This window comes from Rhyacophila brunnea, unplaced genomic scaffold (genome assembly GCF_057557595.1).
Source record: "Rhyacophila brunnea isolate RB1 unplaced genomic scaffold, BYU_Rbru_1.0 scaffold_21, whole genome shotgun sequence".
In the NCBI taxonomy this organism is placed as follows: domain Eukaryota; kingdom Metazoa; phylum Arthropoda; class Insecta; order Trichoptera; family Rhyacophilidae; genus Rhyacophila; species Rhyacophila brunnea.
Window position 1 is genome coordinate 9,609,737 of NW_028232871.1, and position 22,990 is coordinate 9,632,726.

At 34.5% G+C, this 22,990-nt stretch overlaps 1 protein-coding gene across 1 annotated transcript in view; it reads left to right on the forward strand.

Annotated features, from left to right (window-relative positions):
* LOC147070671 (sortilin-related receptor-like) overlaps nucleotides 1-22,990 on the forward strand; it is a 76,978-nt gene that overhangs the window by 15,798 nt on the left and 38,190 nt on the right. The window contains exons 3-8 of the mRNA XM_085949110.1: nucleotides 456-617; nucleotides 7,571-7,816; nucleotides 13,017-13,276; nucleotides 19,249-19,518; nucleotides 20,331-20,594; nucleotides 21,430-22,975. Coding sequence (XP_085805236.1) covers nucleotides 456-617; nucleotides 7,571-7,816; nucleotides 13,017-13,276; nucleotides 19,249-19,518; nucleotides 20,331-20,594; nucleotides 21,430-22,975 — 2,748 coding nt within the window. The remainder of the gene's footprint in view (nucleotides 1-455; nucleotides 618-7,570; nucleotides 7,817-13,016; nucleotides 13,277-19,248; nucleotides 19,519-20,330; nucleotides 20,595-21,429; nucleotides 22,976-22,990) is intronic.

Below are 22,990 nucleotides of genomic sequence, written 5' to 3' on the forward strand. Positions count from 1 at the left end.
ACGTGTACAGGCGCTATTACGCATTTTAGGAATAGACAGCACATTTAAAAAAATACTGGCACAAGTATACCATATAAATATTGTTCCACTAACTACCCTATCAAAAAATTCTCTTCTGCCATGTCCACCCCTTAACTGGAGCATATGGATACCATACGGCGCTTCCAAGAATCCCTATCGCTCACCAGTCTTCTTGCATCATTCATGCCAAATTTTTTTTCGTAAATAACTCTCTTTAATGCACTTTTTGGACATTCTAAACAATCGGTAACTCCATAAATAACTCATTTCTGCCAGAATTTGACACAGGTTCGTTCGGCGAAGTATCCTCGATATTCGATAAGTGTCTCCGATCAATGCAAAACCTGTTCTGTAGTAATGTTCTGATTTTGTCCACCGCTTTAGGTACTTGGCTGACTGGCGCTAAAATGTTGATATTCGTAATTTTTTTGCAGTGCGTGTTTGTGGACACCAGGAACCAGATGCTCTACCAGACGACAGACAACGGGATCAACATTCGGAGGACCAAACTCAGCTTCACGCCCAGCGATTTGGCCTATGACGAAGAGGATGCCGACACCTTTGTCATCCTCGATAAGGTGGACACTGCGAGAAAGGTAAATAAATATCTTCAATTACGCTATGCTAAAATAAGAAAAAAGGATTATGACAATTTGGTACTGTGATGGCACAAGTCTGAACCAGTTGCAAGCGTGCCGATTACATCACACCGTGAGTGTAAAACCAACGCAACTGCAAATTTTTCAATTTCGAGATTAAATGCAAAACAACTGCAAAAGTCATGAACCTGATAATGTAAAATTGAAGTAACTGAAAGAACATGCAATATAATGTAGATATAAACCAAATATTATGGTTTTTTTTAGAAACTCTATTTCTCCTAACAAAACGAAGACTTCAAACCCTAATATATCCAAAATATGTCTATTGCAGATGCCTTGGTTTTACACTCACGGTGCGACATGGTTCAAGTGTAAACTGGCAAATATATTGCTCAAGTATGCAGTTAAGTCCGTAGGTGACAGATTAATGAACACTGTAGAAAAAAAATTATGCATACCTATGTTATACTTTTAACCTCATACGGCATGTTAATACAGTAATTCAATAAAGAACATCAGACCCAAATTAGTAGAGTTACTAATTTAATTAGTTCGCTGTGAATAATATTATGTTATTTTGAGTGGGCCGTTAGTCACAAATTAATAATACAAACAGTGAAATGTTATTGGAAGTCTAAAGGTCAAAGGTAAAAAGACCTTGCTGATACTACGTGCCAATAACATGCCTTATAAAAGTCTACTACACCTATTTACTAACTAACTCCATGGTACTGCATTCGGCATTGCCCTGATATACCTATTTTATAAACTATCATAAACTATAACCAAATAAACCTAGTATACAATAAATTGATACATCATAGTAACAGTGATTCCAAACAGGGTTCTGCGAGAGTTCGCTGACGCTTGCGATAACTTAAGGGCGGACATGCTCAGCGTATCACCGATTAAAAAAAAATAAAAAAAATTTCGGTTAGGTACATGTTCAAACACGCGCGTTAACATGACCTTACTCCCTACTTCAATTTTAGTTTGTCAATTTATGGCTACGGCCGTATGTTGAAGTTTAACCACTGGGGAATGACAAAAGAAATGGCGTATTTCAAAAAAACACTACCTTATTATTAGGTCAATAATTATTATAAAGCAATCATTATTCGTAGTATGTTTATCACACTTGAATGGTCAAAGACATAGCTTATAATTAGTATCTTTAGAATTATCTTCAAATGTGTTAATTTTGCCCATTTTTTGAATAATAAAATGCGTAATTCTTGTCAAATTTGGGATCACAGAGATTATCAATATAATTTTCTATCGTAAATATTTTACAAAAATAATCTCATCATAAATTATACTAATGGTTTTATAAATGCGTAAATTAATAAACGTAAAAAATCTGCACACAGCTACACCGCTGCACATTCATGTACTGAAATATGACTATATTCTAAAACATTAGAGCGAGAGGTTTAAAAGAACACTATTTTATGTAATAAAAATATTTTTTGCAGTCATCAAATGTTAAAAATAAATATATAGGATAACAAGGCTTCAAAATTATATAAATAGATTATCTACAACGTTTAAGGAATGTCCAGGATCATGGTTTGAAAATGCAATAAAAGTTCCATTTTGACCTACGCTGAGCATGTCCCCCCTTAAGACTTGTTTGGTAGGTAATTAAGTAAAAAAAGTTCTCCATGACCTGTAAATGCCATGAAAGTTTGGTTTAGTTAGATATCGCTCCACGGTTATAATTGAAGTTGCGAAAGAGGAGTTTTGCAGTAGGCCCCGTAGTCTACGCTGGCCTTTCACCGAGGACTCCGGGTTCAATTCCCAGTAAGGTCACAATATATTTATGTGATTAATTCACTTCTATTACCAACTGGTTGACAATAGTAACTGTTTCCCAAACTTTTCCTACAATGGAACACTTCACATATCTTTGAATTTTAACGGAACACCTTGTTTATTTTATAGGGTAGATAAATAACACATACTTAGTCAGTAGTAAAGTGTGATTACCAATAAAGAAGTACCTATAGATTTGGAAGTGAATACCACAAATTAACGTAAGTAATTAAATTGTCTATTTTTAACGCAATAAATTTATCACAATGACAACTCTAAAGGTTCAAATACATTATGATGCATGTCGCACACCGCAGAATATTTTGAACGATCACCTTCTCTATAAATTCAATGATGGAGAGTGCCAACTCTAATGTATTAGTATTTTGAATTATTATTTCAATTAATTTTAACAGTTTCCACATGTGCGTATGTTCAAATAACTTGCGATATAGCATCCATAGATAATATTTTGAACGGAAGCCAATCAGGCAACCATAGATAATAATTTAATAGAAAACCACTAAAAACAAAGAATGACATGAGTCGAAAATGTGTAGGCCTGCAGATAATAGAAAAAAAGTTCACTGACTAGTGCGGAGTTCATGATGTAGCGCGATACGCGTTAGGTGACCTCATCCCTTGTCCTGGCGATTTCTGCAGATTTTGCCAACTGACAATGTTCGTTTAAATGTCCAAAATGTCCTGGAGGATGGGAGCACATCAGTCTGATAACATTTTAAATACCAAGAAAAACAACATCACACATTTTTTTCCGTAGCGGCAGCTTACTGTGAAATCACATAATGTATTTGAAGCATAAGACTCCTTTATACTTATATGACAAATTTAACAAATTTTGCAGAAAAATATTATTTATAAAAGTGCGTTTTGGTTGCAAATTCATTATTCAGACACTTCTATTGATTCAGATGGACATAAAAATGTGTAATACAATACACAATGTGCCATGTAGAACAATTAGTAATAAATTCATTTAATAATTACTTTGTTGTCCTGCTAAAGATGGTCTGGCTTTACTGAGAATATTATAGTTCATTACTATAACAAGCATTAGCAAAGAGTGGAGTAGGGTGGATATAATAGATAATGGTCAAAAAATACTCATCTATCTATAAAATATCTAAAATTATGCAATTAAATCATACATAACTTTGGATATTTTATGGATAGAATAATATTTTTTATCTGTTTTAGTTTGGTTTAAACAGGACTTTATGAATATAAAAAAATGAAATATGTATTGTCAATCCAACGAAAACAAATAAGTATATAAGAAAAAGTGTGCACAATTTTATCATTTCACCCAAAATATACTAAAACTAATGTTCTGGTTTAGGCAAGGTATAATTGATTTTAAAAACTAACCAATACTATCTGTAAATTGTAGTCTTGGTTCAATAAAAACAAAATACGTTTGACTGACAAAGTTTTAGTGTGCACTATTTGTGTCGGATCCTAACAGCCTACCTTCACCCTCCGCCACTGATAGTTATTGTTGTAACACCATTATCAAGACAGAATAAACACTGGCTTTAGTTTTTGATTCCATTGTGTAGAAACAGACAATTTCTTATTCACTCTTATTTTTAACGTAACGTATTCCGGAAACCTTATTAATAATATGTCAGAATGCATGGGTTCCTTTGATATTTTCTGCCAACAGTAAATTATCGAAATAATAATCGTATTATGTAGAAACAAAAGTATTAAACTGTACGCACTTGACTGATTTGATAATATTCATAGAAAAACAACCATTATTTCACATTCGATTAAATATAAGCATATGATAAATGTTTTATTACATTATTTGCATTTATTATTCCATGTAACAAAACCATTACAACTAAATACAATATATTATGAGGTGTCTATTTTCAAAATCTGCCAATTCCACAATTCAATATTTGTCATAAACAGCATTTTTGTGTGTCAAATGTAACTGTTTTGGTTTTAATTTTAGTTCTTTCTTTTCCATCGTAGTGTTAGAGCAATTTATTAGCCGATAAACATTTTATTAATTCAATGAATATAAACAAAATAAAATTGAATTGGTTGAAAGTTTTATATTTTTTTTTATGCTTTCGGCCAGTTTTAAAAGTTATAGATTATTGAATATTGTGTGAAATTATAGCGCCTGTACACGTGCATGATTTTACTGGCAGCAATAGTGCATATTTTAAACTGTCGTGACAATAACTGTTAAATGATAACTTAAAAGTGCTGACTGTCTCTCCAATCTTCAAGAGTAAGCAAGACGTGATGTTTTTATTTTATGGTACTATTTGACAGGTCATAAAAATCGATTAACCTCAAAATGAATCTTTCCGCGGTGTAGTTCGTGTTTTTGCCGGCAGGTTCACCACTATCGTTCTACTGCACAAGCCCAGATCAAAAAAATCTCAACTGTCACATGAAAATTCAGAAGCTTCTGAACTTTTTTAATTCATTCATGCAATCTTGCAACTGTAGGATAATACATGTTGACACGTACATTTTCTTGTTATGGCCGCGATAATACTTACTGTCAATGGTAAATCTATGCACGTGTGAACGGGGTATTACACGTATTTTAAAAATGAAAATTGAAAACAAAAAATATCAGTGGCACAGCTTCAGCCTTGAACCACCAACCTTTTTGAACCAACAATCTTTCAGTTGACAACCAAATGCGCTACTAAATACACCATTGAGGCGAGGCCATGACAAATGTGAATATTTTTGAGTACTGATCACTTGGTATACTTAACTATTTGACAAGGTTGATATCGGCAGATGAGGTGGATTTCTTTTCATTTCGAGTCGACCGATCAACTGCGTAAATTGTGTAATCCTCATGGAAATTACAACAATAACAAAACAGAAATTTACGGTTGACACTTTAATTTAGTGCATTACACATTCGAAACAACAAAGACAAGCCATAATACGTATTAACTATTTTGTCTTTTAATTGCCATAAATGACAACCATGTTGAAGACACTCACTTCCGTCATGTGGGCTCACTAGAGACATTCATTGTTGACGTACAACTATGTCTTTTTGTGGTACATATTATGTAGCATCATGACCTTAAAAAAAAAAAAAAATTAAAATTTCATAATTATTCAAGATACTACAATGAGTGAAGTGGCATTATAAATGGATAACAGATAAAAGTTTCTTGTGATAATGCCTCGCATTATCGACAACAATACAGGGGAAGGGCTCATGTGTTACGCTATTGAGGGCAGGAATGCCGTAAGTAGACTAATAATCACCGTGCATAGAACCTATACTGTATCCCAGAAAAACATATGAGGTATCCTACGATTTGTCTTGACAAGCTCTAACCATATGTGTGTATATGTCGGTGTATAGTATACGAAAATACAATATGAAATAAAGAAAACTGACAAGGAATGTAAAAAGGTGCCACTCACTGCCTCGGAACGTTTTAGACTTTCTAGACGAAGAAAGAAAATCATCAACGGCCTAGATACCAAGCGTTACATCTACAAAACAAATCGCTTAAAACAAAGTACTTTCATTTATTACTCTATTCACACAACCTAATTCCCCAACGGCTGTAACCCTGGATGATTTTTTTTTCATTAAATTTTGACCATCTGTAATCAGTTTTTGAAAATAGACACCTCATAATATAATATCGTCACTGTTCTGGCAGAAGACACTAATTCGAAAAAATGACATATTGAGTTAGTTATACCAAAATGTTCCTTATTTCAAACTTTACCGTCTGGAAACCTTCTTAATAAATAAACAGTCCTTATTTTAAAGTCAACCTTTTTATGATTACTTAATAAACTTACATGATAGACCATTTCAAACATTTTAACAACTTCAAAGTCAAATTACTCAAAACTAGTATTCTCCAGTTAGTGTATTCTGCCAGAACAGAGATGATATAATATACATCCTGTTATAAAGCAATTATTAGTAGTTGTAGATTTTAAACATGATAGGTTCTATTCTCGATTTAATTTATTTTTGTAACATCGTTAGCTTCATTTGACATTGGCTGGTTACAGCACATTATTTTTTTTTTTGAATGGAAGCATTTCATCGCTTAAAATTATTGTTTACTTAATATTTAAAAAAAAAAGCGTGTCATACAATATCTATTACACTGACCCATCAATGGGGGTCAACAAAATAAAAATTACGGAGTGTGCATTTTTAATAAATTTTAGTAATTTTTAAGTATGTAATTTGTGATTATTTTTATTATGCCCTTATGACATAACACTATTATGGTTGTTGATATCAGTATTGTATTGTTATCTTGTCACTTTGTGTGGCTGCAAATACTCGGTGATGTCAATCGAAAGTTGTTGAACTCGTAATGCATATCTACAGTTCTAAGTATAAAAAAACTATATACATAGAAGGTTTCTTATGCACAATTTCTATTATGACATTTCAACGCATTTACTCAATATGTGAAATATGGTTAAGTTGATAAACTACGCACATTTTGACATCGCTAAGTTTGGCATTTCCGATCACTTTTTGATTTTCATTATTTGATTCCTCAATGATTACGGGACGCACAAATTTGTGTTTATGCTAATCGATTTTCAAATGCAAATAACACGTTAATTACAATATTAATGTTAAGTGCCCGTAGTCATTGTGTTGCGACAAATATATTATGATGCACGTCGCATACAGTCACGTGATGTCACGGTATACTGCCGTTATGGGAAAAAAGTGTGTAATGTCGTTTTTCTTGGTGTTTTAAATGTTATCAGACTGATGCTCCCATCCTGTAGCACATTTTGACAAAGTTTAGTGTGCACTATCTATGTCAAATCTTAATAGCCTACCTCCACCCCTTGCCAGTGATCCATATAGAAGACAGTTCTCTTCAACATCTTTGCGCAAGTATAATATTGGATACAAAATTAGTGTAGAAAAGGTTACATCTTAACGTTTTTATATATATGTATATTTTCGATTTAATTAGGTGTTGCAGTTACTCTCTTAGTCATAGATGGCATTCGTTGTAAATTTGATAGTTTTTTCAACCACAACCAATGCGAGGACCACTTATCTCTTTGACCAACATTTTTCCTTATCAATTAACAGATTTCTTTTCTTTCAGCTGTACTTGACGCAAGACGGTGGCTTGACGTTCAAGCCCATCGAAGAATATGTGAAGTCATTCACGTGGACATCGGGGCCTAACCACCCTTACCAGTTCTACGTGGAGAGGGCCAAACCGTTTGGAAACTCTGCCATCCTGGTGGCACCCAGCCCTACGAATTACTCCTTCAAGCAAATCATCGACGATGTGGAAGACTTCCAAATCAAGAATGAATTTATGTTCGCCTCCAAGAAAGCCGGCAAGGTGAGCCAATCTTTTCCCTTAATAAATTATCTCTCCTTAGTTACATCATGTTCAATAATTGAAGGGTTGAAAGTCTATAGGGTCTAAATGCCGAAAAATTCTATAACAAGTTTTATACTTCAATACAATCTATATGCCAAGCCTAGTGATATTCTGAAGGGTTCTAAGTCCTTAACTCCACAATTTTTGTCACACAAATACATTGAAATATGTGCCTTTAAACCTTTAAACGAACATTGTGAGTTGGCAAAATTTGCCGAAATCGCCAGAATAAGAATGAGGCACCTCACACGTACTGCTCTAAATCGGCAACCACATGACTCAATGAACATTTTTTCTTACATTTTCGGCTCGCATTCTTTGTTTTTATTTTTTTCTCTGGATTTTCTATTAAATTATTATCTTTGTCTGGTGTTTATGTCTAATATCAATGGTCTGCTGATTGGGTTCTGTTCAAAATATTATCTATGGATGCAATATCGCAAGTCATTTTAACGTACGCACACGTACGTTATAAATAATTACTATGAATAATAATTCAAAATACTAATAAATTTGAATTGGCACTTTCCGTAATTGTATTTATAGAGGTAGTGCTCATTCAAAATATTCTGCGGAATGACGAAACCATAGACTAAATTTATCGCCGTACCAGCACGTAACATGATCATAATGTAATCACAGCATTAGGATCGAACATGGTTTAAAAAAATGTTTTTTTCATTGTACAAAAATTGCTCGGCTGCTCAAATATTTGGGTTTTTTTTAATTCGATCATTTCACAGTGAACTTTCTGAATTCAGTCGGGGCGCAACAAACGTCATCATGGTCGCCGTTTACCGACTTCTGATTTGTTGTTGAAATTGATTATCTACAAAGACCGTGTGTTTATTTATTTTGATGCAGTAAACATTTGCAATGTTGCCAGAAATGTGACATTCCAACCTTCTATGTATTTATTTATCTATTGAGATAATTGAAAATTATGATGACATATTTATATTAAACATGACTTAATAGATAACACAACATTTACTAATACCGGAAAACTATCTCCAATATTGTTTACATTTGTAGTAGTGGTAAAACCTTTACATTTCCCCGAATACTTTAAAACGGTAAATTACCATGTTTACACCTAAGCGGAGCATACGGACCTCCGCAGAGTAAAGGATACTCAACAAAAAGTGAATGATTGTGAATTATATGAAAGTGAATTATATTTTCATTTCTTGTAAAATGGAATTCTACCAACTAAATGCTAACTCAATTAATAAAAAGTGAATGTTTCGGTACTGTTCGGTTAAACCGGACACAGCGGAAAACGCATTTTGAAAATAGCCGATAAACTGGATTATTTGTTAGTTTGGGTTAGTTTAGGTTCGGTTAGGTTGGGTTAGGTTAGGTTTGGTTAGGTTAACCTAACAAATAATCCAGTTTATCGGCTATAAATGCGTTTTCCGCTGTGTCCGGTTTAACCGAACAGTACCAATGTTTCAAGTCACTTGTTTTCATTACAAACATCTTATGAATACAAAAAAATGAAGAGTACACATCAAAACTACACTCATCATGGCCCCACATCCTGAAGCGGGCCCCCCAGGCCACGATGTTTGGCGGGCCCCCCAACCTATCGCTAAGGTTAAGGGCAGGGTAATGTTTTACACTGTAGTGTTTCCTAAATAATATTCGTGTATTTTTAGCGATCTTTGATATTTTTAAATAAATCCGATTGAATTGTCGGCACTCAGCATCATATTATAAAGCATTGATCGCGACTCCCTTTTGTGATAGCCAAGTAACATGTGTCCCTTCGCCATGTGGGATAAATAGTCATTTTTATTAGTCAGGAAACACACTAAATATAAAATAAAATTCTACTCGACTAATAGCGCTAGCGTCTACTGTGCGAAAACATCTTCTTGGCTACGCTTGTAGGCGCTGTTGTCTGCTAAATGGGAGGAGTTTGTTAGTTTACAATGGAAATGCGGTTAAAAATGGGCGGAGCATGTTAGTTCACAGTTTTAACACGTAGCCAAGATGTTTATGTACTATAATTGACTTTTTTTACTATTAGAGCAAATTTGTTGTGTGTGTTTAAACTGGTTTGGTTGACCTGCAAAGGCGGGCCCCTCCTAAGTCTGGACCCTAGCCCTGTCAGCCTACCCCCCCCCCCTCCTTGTGGGGGCCATGCACTCACTGCATATTTTTGAGATTTAAATACCAACAACATAGAATGGTATCTTAAAACTACCTAGCATAAACGATTTCCCTGCTTCATAAATGAAGGAGAAGAAAGTGTAGTCAAGGCAAAAATCAGCTCATTGTGTATAAAACGGTCACATGTAATTTGTACTTATTACTTTTCACCGTAGCACAGTTCGCCGTGAGCTTTCTTATCGGAAAAAGTTAACAGTATACTATACTGTCATGTCTATAGCACCGAGATGAAAAAATTACGCGTTCTGTATTTCTAATTTAATTACATACCTATCTATTTTCTATTGTCTTTCCCTTGTGTTTTATTCAAGAATGACACGAATTGCCGCTGGCTTCCTGTAAACCGACCATGTTTTATTTTTAGACATGAATTTTATCTCAGTACTATGCGACCCATAGATGTTGAATGGTCTTTAATATACGACCATATATTTCCGATACAACATTTCACGGTGAAGTGTGATACGGCGGACTGCATACATCACAAACTTCTGGACACGGTATAAAAAACTGCACAAAAACGTAGGATACGTCTTGATTAATTTTATTTCAAAAAAATATATTAGAAATCAATATATAAATTATTTTACTTAATATTAAACCCATTTTCCAACCAATTACGATTTCATTCCTCTTTTCGCTCTCCTGCAAAATTATCATTGTGTCGATGAGCCTGTTTTTACCGTGTGCCCTTCAAATATGATTCTTTCAAAAGTGAATATTGAGTATTTTTATATTATATTTGTTTATTTATCCAATCTTCAGAGCTTTTTTTGTAACCTAACGAAATATTAAAAGTTTGTATTGAAATATCAATGAAATAAAAGTTTTATATGCCTACTATGTATATTTCGCACTCGGGGAATAATAGTGGCACAAGTCCAAATTTGTCATTTTTGAGATAAGTATGCAGAAATGTTCCAAGATATCATTTCTATCCGAACAAATAGCGGCATAATTCTTAAAAATACAATGGTGGCCTGTTATTATCATATTATAACATTTTACTTAAATTCAAGCAGAAATAGTGGCATACTGATCATTGTGCCATTGTTATTGCGGATAACATTCAAAATGAGATGACCCAAGTGTGCCAACGTCACGCTATTACAAAGTAAATTAAAAATAAAACTGATTTAACATACCAAAATAAAATATTCAAACTGCTCTTCTGCAAAAACAAGTTTTTCGAGTTGTGCCACTATTATTCCCTGGGTGCGATTTTAATAATATTTGACTATAAGTTCATAAGTCACTTTGAAATTAAATTCTATTATTCTTTCTAATTCTAACTATTCTAACATTCTGGGACTACTTACTCTTATGGACTGATTCGCAAGTATCATTTCATATTCGTCAGTGACGCATGTCAAATTTTTTCACACATTTCATTGTAGTCATAATAGTAAAATACCAAAATTATTAAAAAAAAAAAAAAGAAACTATTCCTATGAATATTTGGATATTGGAATCATTCTACAGTGGCATCATGTGCGATTCGCATAAATATTTTCTTATGTTTGCTACAATTCCTATTTCAGTGTTAGCAAACAAAATCAATACATTTGCTATACAACATGACAATGGTGTCACTGTAGAATGATTCCAGTATACCAGCAAGAAAATACTGATAGAAAGCAATGATTATTTTAAATTGGTCTATTACGAAAAATTATGATTTGACACCATATTATAACCTGCATTTTACTGTCATTATGTTTGATTCGTTGATGAATTCCGTAGTATTTTGTCTCTTGTGTGACAGTATGTGGTAAAAATATATTTTTAAAATCGGTTTATTTTCCGAATCCGCACTTAGCTGACGATATTGTTATCTGTTTTAATTCTGCATATCCTGTTGAATTGTTGCATTTTGTGATAAAAACTTGTTGAAATTATCTAAATTTGCCAATTATTTTAATTTGTGACTCATTTTGTTAAATGGTAATCATTTTTTGATAAAAAAAAAATCGGTGTGTGTACTTACGTACGTGTGTTAGAAGTTATACTTTGACATAACAAAACAAAAACAAAACTTGTAATAAACTAGATTCTTTGACTAGCAAAAATATCAAAACACCCCCAACTAAATTTTGACAAGCCCTGTCTGCAAAGAAACATTATTACAAAAGTAAATAAACGCACCCTCAAAGTGCGGAACAAAACATATCTGCCGGCGAAACCATCGGCTGCGAAACCAAGGTCGCTCCGCAGAGATGACAAAATAAATTACCGTTAGATTTTCGAAAGTTGGCCGAATAGCTTCCTCTCACCCCCACTCCGATGTGATGCATCCCCCGCATTCTAACCAACATGCTCTTTGAAAAAATTCAGTGAGCAAACCATCCCTACAGCGAAAAGACGGACCGATTTGGTTTCGGAGTCATGCGTTGCTCTGCGGGGAGTGACCCGATCATTAAATTAATCTACCGAAATAAAAATATAACGAAAGAGAGATACAGTGTAACTCCAATTAAAGTGAACCAATCCATCAGCGATATAGCGTAACCCCAGTTAATCTTAATCCGCCCATCAGTGACATGTGACGAGTGTAACTATAATAATCGCCCACCCCTTATGTTTAATTATCTAATCTTTATAATATACCCGTAAAATCAATGCTTGTGTAACTGCAATGTTTTGAATAAATAAACCCAGCTCTGCGCGGAGCATTATCAAATTAAATAATTGCGTTCTTACTATGCCTTTGCCTAATATTATGTGATGTCAAAACCTATAAACACACACAATGCGTAACACGAATCCTCGATGCCTCTCTCTCATCCCCAAAGTACCAGGACTTCACTCATCACACCACCTGAGTTCGTCCTCCTCAAGGTATTAGTACTAAGAAAAGACTTTGGGTTGAAATATATATATTGAATGAAAAAAAACAATGTGCAAATTTTACCCAGCCAGTGGACCCTATCTAGATCCACATTTTGCCGTTTTCATCATCTCTGCCCTTTTTTATTTGTAGGGAAACGTTGACCTGTTCATCTCGTATCAGCGCGGCCCGTTCATCAAAGCGGAGTTCCAAACGGAGCTGGACCTCAAAGAGTTCCACGTGGCGGACGTTGTCGGCACAAGGGTCTTCGTCTCTGTCTCCCACACTGACTCGCAGGCCAACCTGTATGTCTCCGAGATCAACAAAGACTTCACCCAGTTCAACTTTGTGCTCAGTCTGGAGTCCATCCTTTGCTACTTCCCCAACAGCACGTGGAAAAATAGCTGGCTCAAGTAAGCATTGATATCTGTTTATTGCAAAATTCCTAATGGAAAATTAATGCTGCAATTTGAACATTTGCAATTACATACTATCTTAACCTTGCCATAATATTGTCGGTGTTTTGTAAAAAAGGACGAATTAACCAAAATGCTAATTTGTAACTTTTGACATTTATTTACTTAATTACCTGTGATTGATTATAAATGTCTAACAAGTTTATAATAAAGCTTAGAAAGAATACTGTCTTTATAATAGGCTTTATAATATAATATTTTAAAAGGCCTAATATGTCACATTTCCTTTTATCCGTAACACTAAGTGGATATTCGCCCTTGCGATTATCGTTTTTAAGTATTTTCCTGTGGAGAAACCAAATTCGCCATTTTTACACAAAGCTAGTGAGGTACATATTGTTTTTTCATTAAAATCTCAATTTCGCCAAAATGGTTAATTCGCCCTTTTTACAAAACATGGACGATATCTTAATTCAAATTTATTTATTTTCACGAAGCGAACAAAACACATGACAAAACATTGTAAGAAAAATAGGTTACATAGCAAATACAGAATGTGTTCATCACTAGACTCAAAGAGTGTCTGGGTATGGGGAATGTGCCTGGAAAGTGTGTGGGGGGGGATTCATGGATGAAGCGACGAGAAGCTATAAATAGAAGGTAAGTGCGAAAGTCAGTGCCACGAGTTGGGTTTTATTAACCCCACCACCTTAAAAAATCAATAATTAATTTAATCTGGATATTTTTCAAAACGGACCATTCTTTTTTGTGAGCGCCTGGACATGTACGTCTTTCCTACATAGTCTACAGATTATTCATGTTAGCTCACAAATTCTTCAATTTCGACCTTTACACGACATGTAAAAACCTATAGACATTTTCTTTTTGTATGCTTTTGGCAAGTTTTGGAAATTATACATATTGTTTGAAATTACACATCGACTGCTTAATCGGCATATCGGCTAACTCCATTTGGGCAAATTGTTCAGGAAGGAGAAAAACCTTGATAATTTAACTATCGAATGGAATTTAACAATTGAAAAATACACTTGGAAATTTTTTTTTTACAAATAAGCTGCACTATGAATTAAAACATTATTTTAACTTCCCTCCGATTTATAAAGAAAATTTATGTAAAGAGCGGAGTTGTTTCATTTACAATATTGGAAATTTGGCAAGCGCAGTTGGCAGCTTTGTGTGAAGAACCATAACGCATTTATTTATAGGTTAAGGATTTTTAAATTTCGTGTGAGCATAGAAAACATTGTGTCCGGAAATTTGTACGTATGCAGTTCGCCGTATCACACTTCACCGTGAAATGTTGTATCGGAAATATATGGTCGTATATTAAAGACCGTCCAACCTCTTTGGGTCGTATTAGTACTGAGATAAAATTCATGTTTTAATAAAACACGGTTCTTGTCTGTTTACACTTTACAGGTAGCCACGGCAAACAAATTTTGAAAATAACCGATGTACTGGATTATTTGTTAGGTTAGGTTAGGTTTTCATTCATGAATTCTTGAATTTTCCCAAAATCTGAGATGACCGTATAGTATCGAGGGCTTAGTGTCAAACAACACTATCTACAAAAGTGCAACTTTACAGGAGAGCCAAAAATCGTTATTTTAGATTCTTGTAACTCAACAAGGGAAATGTTTATTTAAAACCTAATGTTAATATTTTATAATTTATTGTGTATTGTACATTTATCTTGCTTACGATGATGTTAAAATTTATAGGGATAGTTTTAAAAAAATATGAAAACAAGGGTAACTTATGTAGTTAGCGTTAAACTTTACTGATGACTTAAGAAATTAGAAAAGATTGACATAACGTTGTTTGACTATCATGTAGCCATAAATGTAAAATAACGTTATCTCAAAAAAAAAAAACCCTTTTTTGTAGATAACGTTGTCTGACTTGACTCTGAAGCACTCGGTATACGGTCAACCCTTTCCGATTAGAAAGCTCACGGCGAACTGTGCTACGGTGAAATGTAATACGTACAATTTACATGTAACCAGAAATTATGTGTCATCAAAATGAATGCAGATTAAGCAGTCGACATAGACTATTATGTATTTACGTATTTTGTTATATTTTGACCATATTATGGCGACGGAAATAGACGCCTCATAATATGTACATACAAATAATTGACACGTGATACTTTTCATTCAGTTGACGTATTGACACATATATCGATAAATCTGATGATTGCTGACGGCATTGCAAATCTAAAAATCTTGTGACTTTGGTTAACATTTATAAAATTTATAGAATGTGAATTTGTGGTGAATTATTTACCAATGTGAATCATCCTACGTCGAATAAAAATGATTTATTTAATTTTAGTAAACATTTGGCATATTAGTAATAATATATCAACAATCCAACTGTTTCTGATTCAATAGTGACTAAGCTATCTCTTGGTGGTCAGTAGTTACTATGTTAAAAAAAATTAGAGGTATACCAAAATCTATTATGTCATATTATCATATTACGATTAGTGAACAATTAAGCCATATGGCTGATCGAATATCACATACAATGTGTGCGTATGCAGAGCCAGCCCTAAACTCATTGGTCATGTGAAATTTTAGTAACGTTGCTACGTACTTCCAGTTAACTTAAATACAGTAAAACCTCATTAATACGAATTCCATGGGACCGAAAATCGAAAAAAAATTCGAATTACGAATTACGAAATGTATGGGGAGAAAATATTAAAATTTTGTAATTTTTTTTTTTTTGATTTTCATTTATTTCGTTTCTGGTCAGTCAATGTGCCTACCGAATTGGGTCATAAAATGTCAGGATTATTTTTATTACCATCATAAAATAAGCATTTTTTGATGTTTTAAGAAAAGTCTCGTCACAATTTTCAATGGCTGGCTCATGAAATAGTGTACTTTATTACGATTTATTGAATATTTTTATATGCCAGGGACTCTGAAATCATTTTGAATTACGAAATTCGAATTAACGAAATGGTTTTATATGAAAATAATGTTCAAGGGACTTTTTTTTTGGGAGAATTTCGAATTACGACGAATTTAGAATTATCAGTGTTCTTACTAACGAGGTTTTACTGTATCTCATCGACCGCCGTTTAGGTCTTTTAATATTTTTTGGGTATCACTGGATGATATGATTGGACCAGCGATGGTGTGGCCATCTCCTCTATGAAGTCTGTGTTTTGGTGCACACTTTTTCAGTCATACTTATTTGTTTTTGTTGAATTAAGAATACAAATTACAGATAGTGACAGATATTTATGCCACAGCTTCGGCTACAAACCTTGTCCGCCTCAAGCGGATTCCTTAACTCTATCTGGTTCTCTGTCTCCCTTCGCCAGTCAATTACTTCCAGTACTCGCAAGACTGTATGACATCAAGCAGTGGCGATGGGTGGAGGTAGGCTGTTAAGATTTGACATAAATAGAACATACTAAACTATGTCAGTCATACTTATTTGTTTTCATTGAACTAGAATACAATTTGCAGATGGTGTTGGTTAGTTTTTTAAATTCAATTAAACCCTATCTAACCAAACCATAATAGTTAAGGTATGCTATGAGTGATCTGACAAAAATAGTGCACACTTTTTCAGTCATACTGATTTGTTTTCGTTGAATTAAGAATACATATTACAGGTGGTGTTTGTTAATTTTTTTTTTAAATTACCAAACCGTAATCGATAAAAAATATTCTTCTATCTATAAAATATCTAAAATGTGTCGGTTAGTTTTTTTAAAATCGTAAAGCCCTCCCTAAACCAAACCATAATAGATAAATTCTTCTGTCTATAAAATGTTTTTTGGCTATTATCTATTATGGCTTGGTTTCGCAGGGTTTAATAATTGAATTTTAAAAACTAACCAACATCATTTGTGTACTGTGCACTATTTATGTTGGATCTTAACAGCCTACCTCCACCCTTCGCCACCGATAAATACCTATTACGATATTGTAAGTAAAGAAAAATAGACAATCATAGGTTTTATTTCTTCGAAATTTCGTTTGACTTGGTTTACAAAATCCCCTGGAGATCGGATTGATAGACAATTATTTACTGAAATAAATCTATCTTTCAAAAGAATCATATATATTTTCAATTCGTAAGGTTTCTTATGAAAATAGTGTCGAAACCTTGAAATTTTTAAAAAAATTCATATAGATTTCCTCTTGACATATTGTGTCATTGAATCAATATTATAGTAGGTATTAAGTATATATTTAACTGCAATTTTATGTGACTAATTCAGTTGTGTTAGTTTTAAATTTAATTTTGTAATGGATAAATGATTAATTTAATGCATACCTAATTTATTGTTGTGTCATGCATATCTGTTTACGAATTTACTATTCATTGAACATTTGATTCAGAGTTCAAAGGGTTCGCCTATTGACAATGTCAGCTGATGAAACAATGAGATTATGCTGTTAAAATATAATCAATTTTAAAATTCCAAGAATAATGTAAACTATTAGTATTATACTAATTGTTTTCATAGTATATAATATTTAATGTAAATACAATAATGCAAATACATGAGTCATGTATCATCACACTATCTTGTTATTGCTACTTTGATTCATATCTATACTAATATATAATTCAATGGAAATATTTGCGTTTTGATCGGCTTTTGACTATTTCCAATGACTTCTATTTTCTATTTCGCATAATACCTAATCATAAAATATAGTTTTTTTATTTTGCCTGTTAAACTCAAAAACTGCTTGACCAATATTGAGGAAACTTGCACGGCTTATATACTACACCGAGGTTGGCGAACCTTTTTACGTACGGGTGCCAAAATCTCCCAAATACTATTTTTCGACTGATGTGCCGAGCAATTTTTCATCGGGGAAAAAATAGTTTAAAAGAATTCTGTTAAAAAAAATTAAAAATTACAATTGAGTAATATATTGATATTCTACCTTTCACCTTATTTCTAGCCGAAGGCATATCTTTTATTCTTTAAATAATTTTTTGTTGGCAATATAACTAACAGCTGTTTATATTTGAATGCTGGCCGATAAATTTAATCAGGTTTGAATATTTTTAATTGCCCGATTGGTCTCAATCATTGTAAATCAATCAAAATCATAGGTTCGCTGCGTGACTTCCCCCGCTGCCTGATGAGGTCAGTGTGATTATAGGTATTATGTGTGACAGATAAATCAAAAAAAAAGATAAAATAAAAGGACCGACCCATACAATAATTGTATATTTACATTAAAATTAATGCTTATTCTTAAACAGTATTTGCTTGCTATTTTTTATACAATGCGATCATCTATCATTTATGCATGAATATCGTCGTTTCCGTTTTCGATTGGTAAAAAATAATATCAAAAACCGAAGATATTTTATATAAAACATATTTTTTTAAATATTATTATAAGTATTTTTTCCCATCACAATAAAACATTCGCGTGCCATGCAAAATCATCTCATATGCTCGCCATAGGTTTGCCATCGACTTTACCTTGAAGTTGCGCAGATTGCGATTTCTTCTACTGCCCACGAATTACATAGGGTAAATTAAAATACTTGTATGATTATAATTTAAGTTTTGATGCCTATTTCATCACTTTATGTGTAAAGCAAATAGCAAATAATGATTATGAAACCTTATTAGACTTATATACGTTGCCAAAATAGACATTTCCCTTTTACCTAACGTAACGGAACAGACGGAATTTTTTTCCATCATAAAGAGAAGGTTAAAAAGTATTTGTAAACCTGACTGTCTGCAATGAGCACTGTACCGTCCACATATAGCATGTTATTGAGAATGAACGCATTTATTTTTATACTCTCTTTTGATCTCACCTCATAACTTCACCTATTATTTTAAAAAAAATCTAATATTAAAATTTTACGATTTATGGTAAACGTTAAATGACCGCTTGTCATTTTCTATCTAATGTGGGATCCCTTTTGTTTCTCTCCAGCGACGTCACCGAAGAGACCTTCGTAGATCTGTACAAAGTGGAAGGGTTGCGCGGTATCTACATCGCATCCAAGGTGGTGACCAAGCCGTCCGGAGTAAACATCGGGCCAGAGCACCTCGTCTCGTTGATATCGTTCGACCACGGCAACACCTGGGAGTCCATCAAGCCGCCCAAGGAAGACGATGATGGCCAACCCATTTCATGCGTGCTCAAAGACGACTGCAGTCTGCATCTCAGCCAGAAGTTTAGCCAACTTTATCCCGTTTCACGGTAATAATTATGATAGTTCTCATTCAATGTTAGATGATCAATTGAATACGTGTATTAATTAAGGCGCTAAGTACCAAAAACATAAAACTGACATTTTTATAGAAAAATGTTCTACATACCAACGCCAATAACTTCAACTATAATCTAAGTGCCTCAAGCAAGTTAAAAAAATACAGCAAAATAATTAAACCTGTCGACGTTGTAAGTCCGTTGGCGTGTTTTATTTATAATGGTGTAAGTAGTACTGCAGTGGTCAACGGCATCCAATATAAAATAGGTGACGATGGTGTGTTGATACTTGCGAGTTCTTAATACCTAAAATTATAGAAGCTGCCGTGATTGCTTCACACTGTAAAACTACATTTTTCAAAAGGTCTGCTTCATGAAATTTTACTGCAATGACTCGGTATTTTGTAACTACAGGCAATACTACTTTTTGGTACTTAGAGCCTTATTTAATACACGTATTCATATTGATGATCAATGACTTTTTAATTTTTTGGATATATAAGACATGCTTTTGCTTGCATATATGAAAATCAAAAAGAAAATTGTCCTACGCTAAAATAATTCCATAGCCCTCATAGTTCAATGTGTAAGACACTAGTTACTCATCCGAGGACTCCAGGCTCGATTCCCCCGGTGAGGTCACAATACATTAGTGCTTTTGTAATTGTTTCACTTCTACTACATAATAAATATTACACTTCTGTTTGACTACACTACTAAATTTAATGGCATTGGGCCTCACACCCTGTTGTATCTAGGGTGTAAACATGTATATAGGGTTTCTTTGCAATTTATTTTTGTAGGTCTGCCACCATAATGAGCTCAAAATCAGCGCCGGGAATAATAATGGCCACGGGAGTCGTCGGAACTTCCTTGAAAGGACATCCCGGAGTGTTCATCAGTCGAGACGCTGGCCTTACGTGGAAGCAGATACTTAAGGACTATTACTTCTTCAATTACGGAGACCACGGAGGAGCCCTGGCAGCCGTTAAATACTTCAAGACCCGCGGGGAAACTCGAGAGATATTGTATTCCACCGATGAGGGAGAGAAATGGATGACACACCAGTTAGTATTGATGATATCTATTAAAATATAAATATAGTTAGGCATCGAGATGCCGAAGATGTTTATTTAATGTTTACTTTGATCACGATACAAAATTAGTTAAATAATGTAAATCGATTTATTTTGCGATATTTAAAATATACGCAGCACGAGCAAACAAGCATCTATATAATTGCAATGGAATATATCGTAATAACCACAGAACAGATAGTAAATAGAATTCTAATAGGCAATATTCAATACACTGTATTTTGATGCAGGGCTTTGAATGTGTGAGTGTCCTACGAAAATGAGACACGCATTATGTACGTGCAATAGTGTGTGTAATACACCAATATTAAATGAGCATCAATGCATAAACCGAGAGCAGTTATCAGTATTCGATGTATGGCGTCTTATTGACACGTGTTTAAGTTTATCATGCATTATTCCTTACTTGAGATTGATTACTTGCTACTCCTTACCCGTTTCCATTATTTTTGACTTCCCTGGTAATAACCCATTCAAAATGTATGAGAACAGGTGTTGACGTTGACGAAAAAATATTTTCGCTATTCCTTGGCAAATTGCAAATAATTAGCTAAACAATAGCTTTTCTATGCGACTGGTATATTAAGATGGTATCACTAGAGAGAGACATATAGAATATACTTTGCTCAGGCAATACAGGTAGCTAGGTGGGCTTTATTGTAATTAATTTGGGTTAATATCACGTGAGCTTATTTATTTACTACTTATTGAATTAATTTTACTGTCAATAGATTTTGTTTCTACTGCTAAGCATGAATAAAATTGTTTGCATCTGTAAAAGAATGTATTATTTTTAATCTCGCAGATTCAATGACGTCGACCTCAAAATCTACGGCTTAATGACTGAACCCGGTGAGAACACCACAGTATTCACCATGTTCGGCTCCGGTAAAGGACACCACCAGTGGATCATCATCAAAGTGGACCTTTTCAAAGCGTTCTCCTACAACTGTACCATCGACGATTACAAATACTGGTCACCGTCTTCCACGGAAATCGGCTCCAAGGTGCCTTGCGTATTGGGTGTGACTGACACTTACCAAAGACGAATTCCGCATGCCAATTGCTACAATGGACAAAGCTACGACAGGCCCGTCAAGAAAGAAGTGTGCCAATGCGACAGGCAAGATTTCGAATGTGATTTCGGCTTCGTGCCTACCGCTCATCCGTCACACTGCATAAGAAATAAGACTATCGTAAGATTTGATCCGTACGCCGTACCATCCCATTGCAAACCTGGCGAATTTTACAACAGGACCAAGGGCTATAGGAAAATTGACGGAGATCTATGCGTGGACGGTTACGGTTACAACTTTTTACCCGACTTGATTCCGTGCCCGATGAATGAGACTACGGAATTCCTCATCGTAGCCCAACGAGATAAAATTGCCAGGATTAATCTTAGCGATAATAAATTTGAACTGTTTCCGATTACAGGCCTTAAAAACGTTATTGCAATCGAATTTGATTTAAAAAATAATTGCCTGTATTGGGCTGATATTATCAGTGATGTCATTGCGAGGCAGTGTCTTGGAAATGGACACAGTTCGAATGAAATCATCGTTCATACCGATTTAGCTAGCGTAGAAGGCATGTCGCTAGACTGGATTTCAAATGTTTTATTCTTTGTCGACGGTATGAAAGCCAAGATCGAAGCGATAAGAACTGATCTGAATACCGAAGGTAGAATGAGGCGTACTATTCTTGGACCGGAAACTTTGACTAAACCTCGAGGTATCGCCGTACACCCTACGGCTGGATATCTATTCTGGACAGATTGGGCTCCTAATAATCCTTCGATCTGTCGATCAAATTTAGATGGAAGCGACGTTAAGAAACTGTTTAGTAAACCTTTAGTGGAATGGCCAAACGGTATTACCGTCGATCATATCGCTGAACGAATATATTGGGTAGACGCCATGGAAGATTACATAGCGAGCTGCGATCTGAGCGGACAATTCTTTAAGAAGATCTTAGCCAACGATGATAAAGTTTCGCATCCGTTCGCTGTGGCAATTTTCAAGGATCAAATGTTCTGGGACGACTGGAAAGCCAGAGCTATATTTTCCGCAGATAAAGATCATGGAATTCTTGTCAACACCATCCATGACAATCTCTCAGGCCTGATGGACCTCAAGGTCTTCTCGCACTCGCTGCAAGTCGGAACCAACGCTTGTTCTCCTGGAAAGGGCAGCACTTGTGACGCTCTGTGCCTCGGCATGCCGCGTGGGAACTTCTCCTGTCTTTGCCCCGACGGATTGTCTGTGAAAGATGGCAAGTGCATCTGCCCCGGTGGAAAGCATCCCTACGCCAATATGACGTGCCCCAAACAGTCTAATTCGTGTAGTTCGGTGAGTATTCTTAAT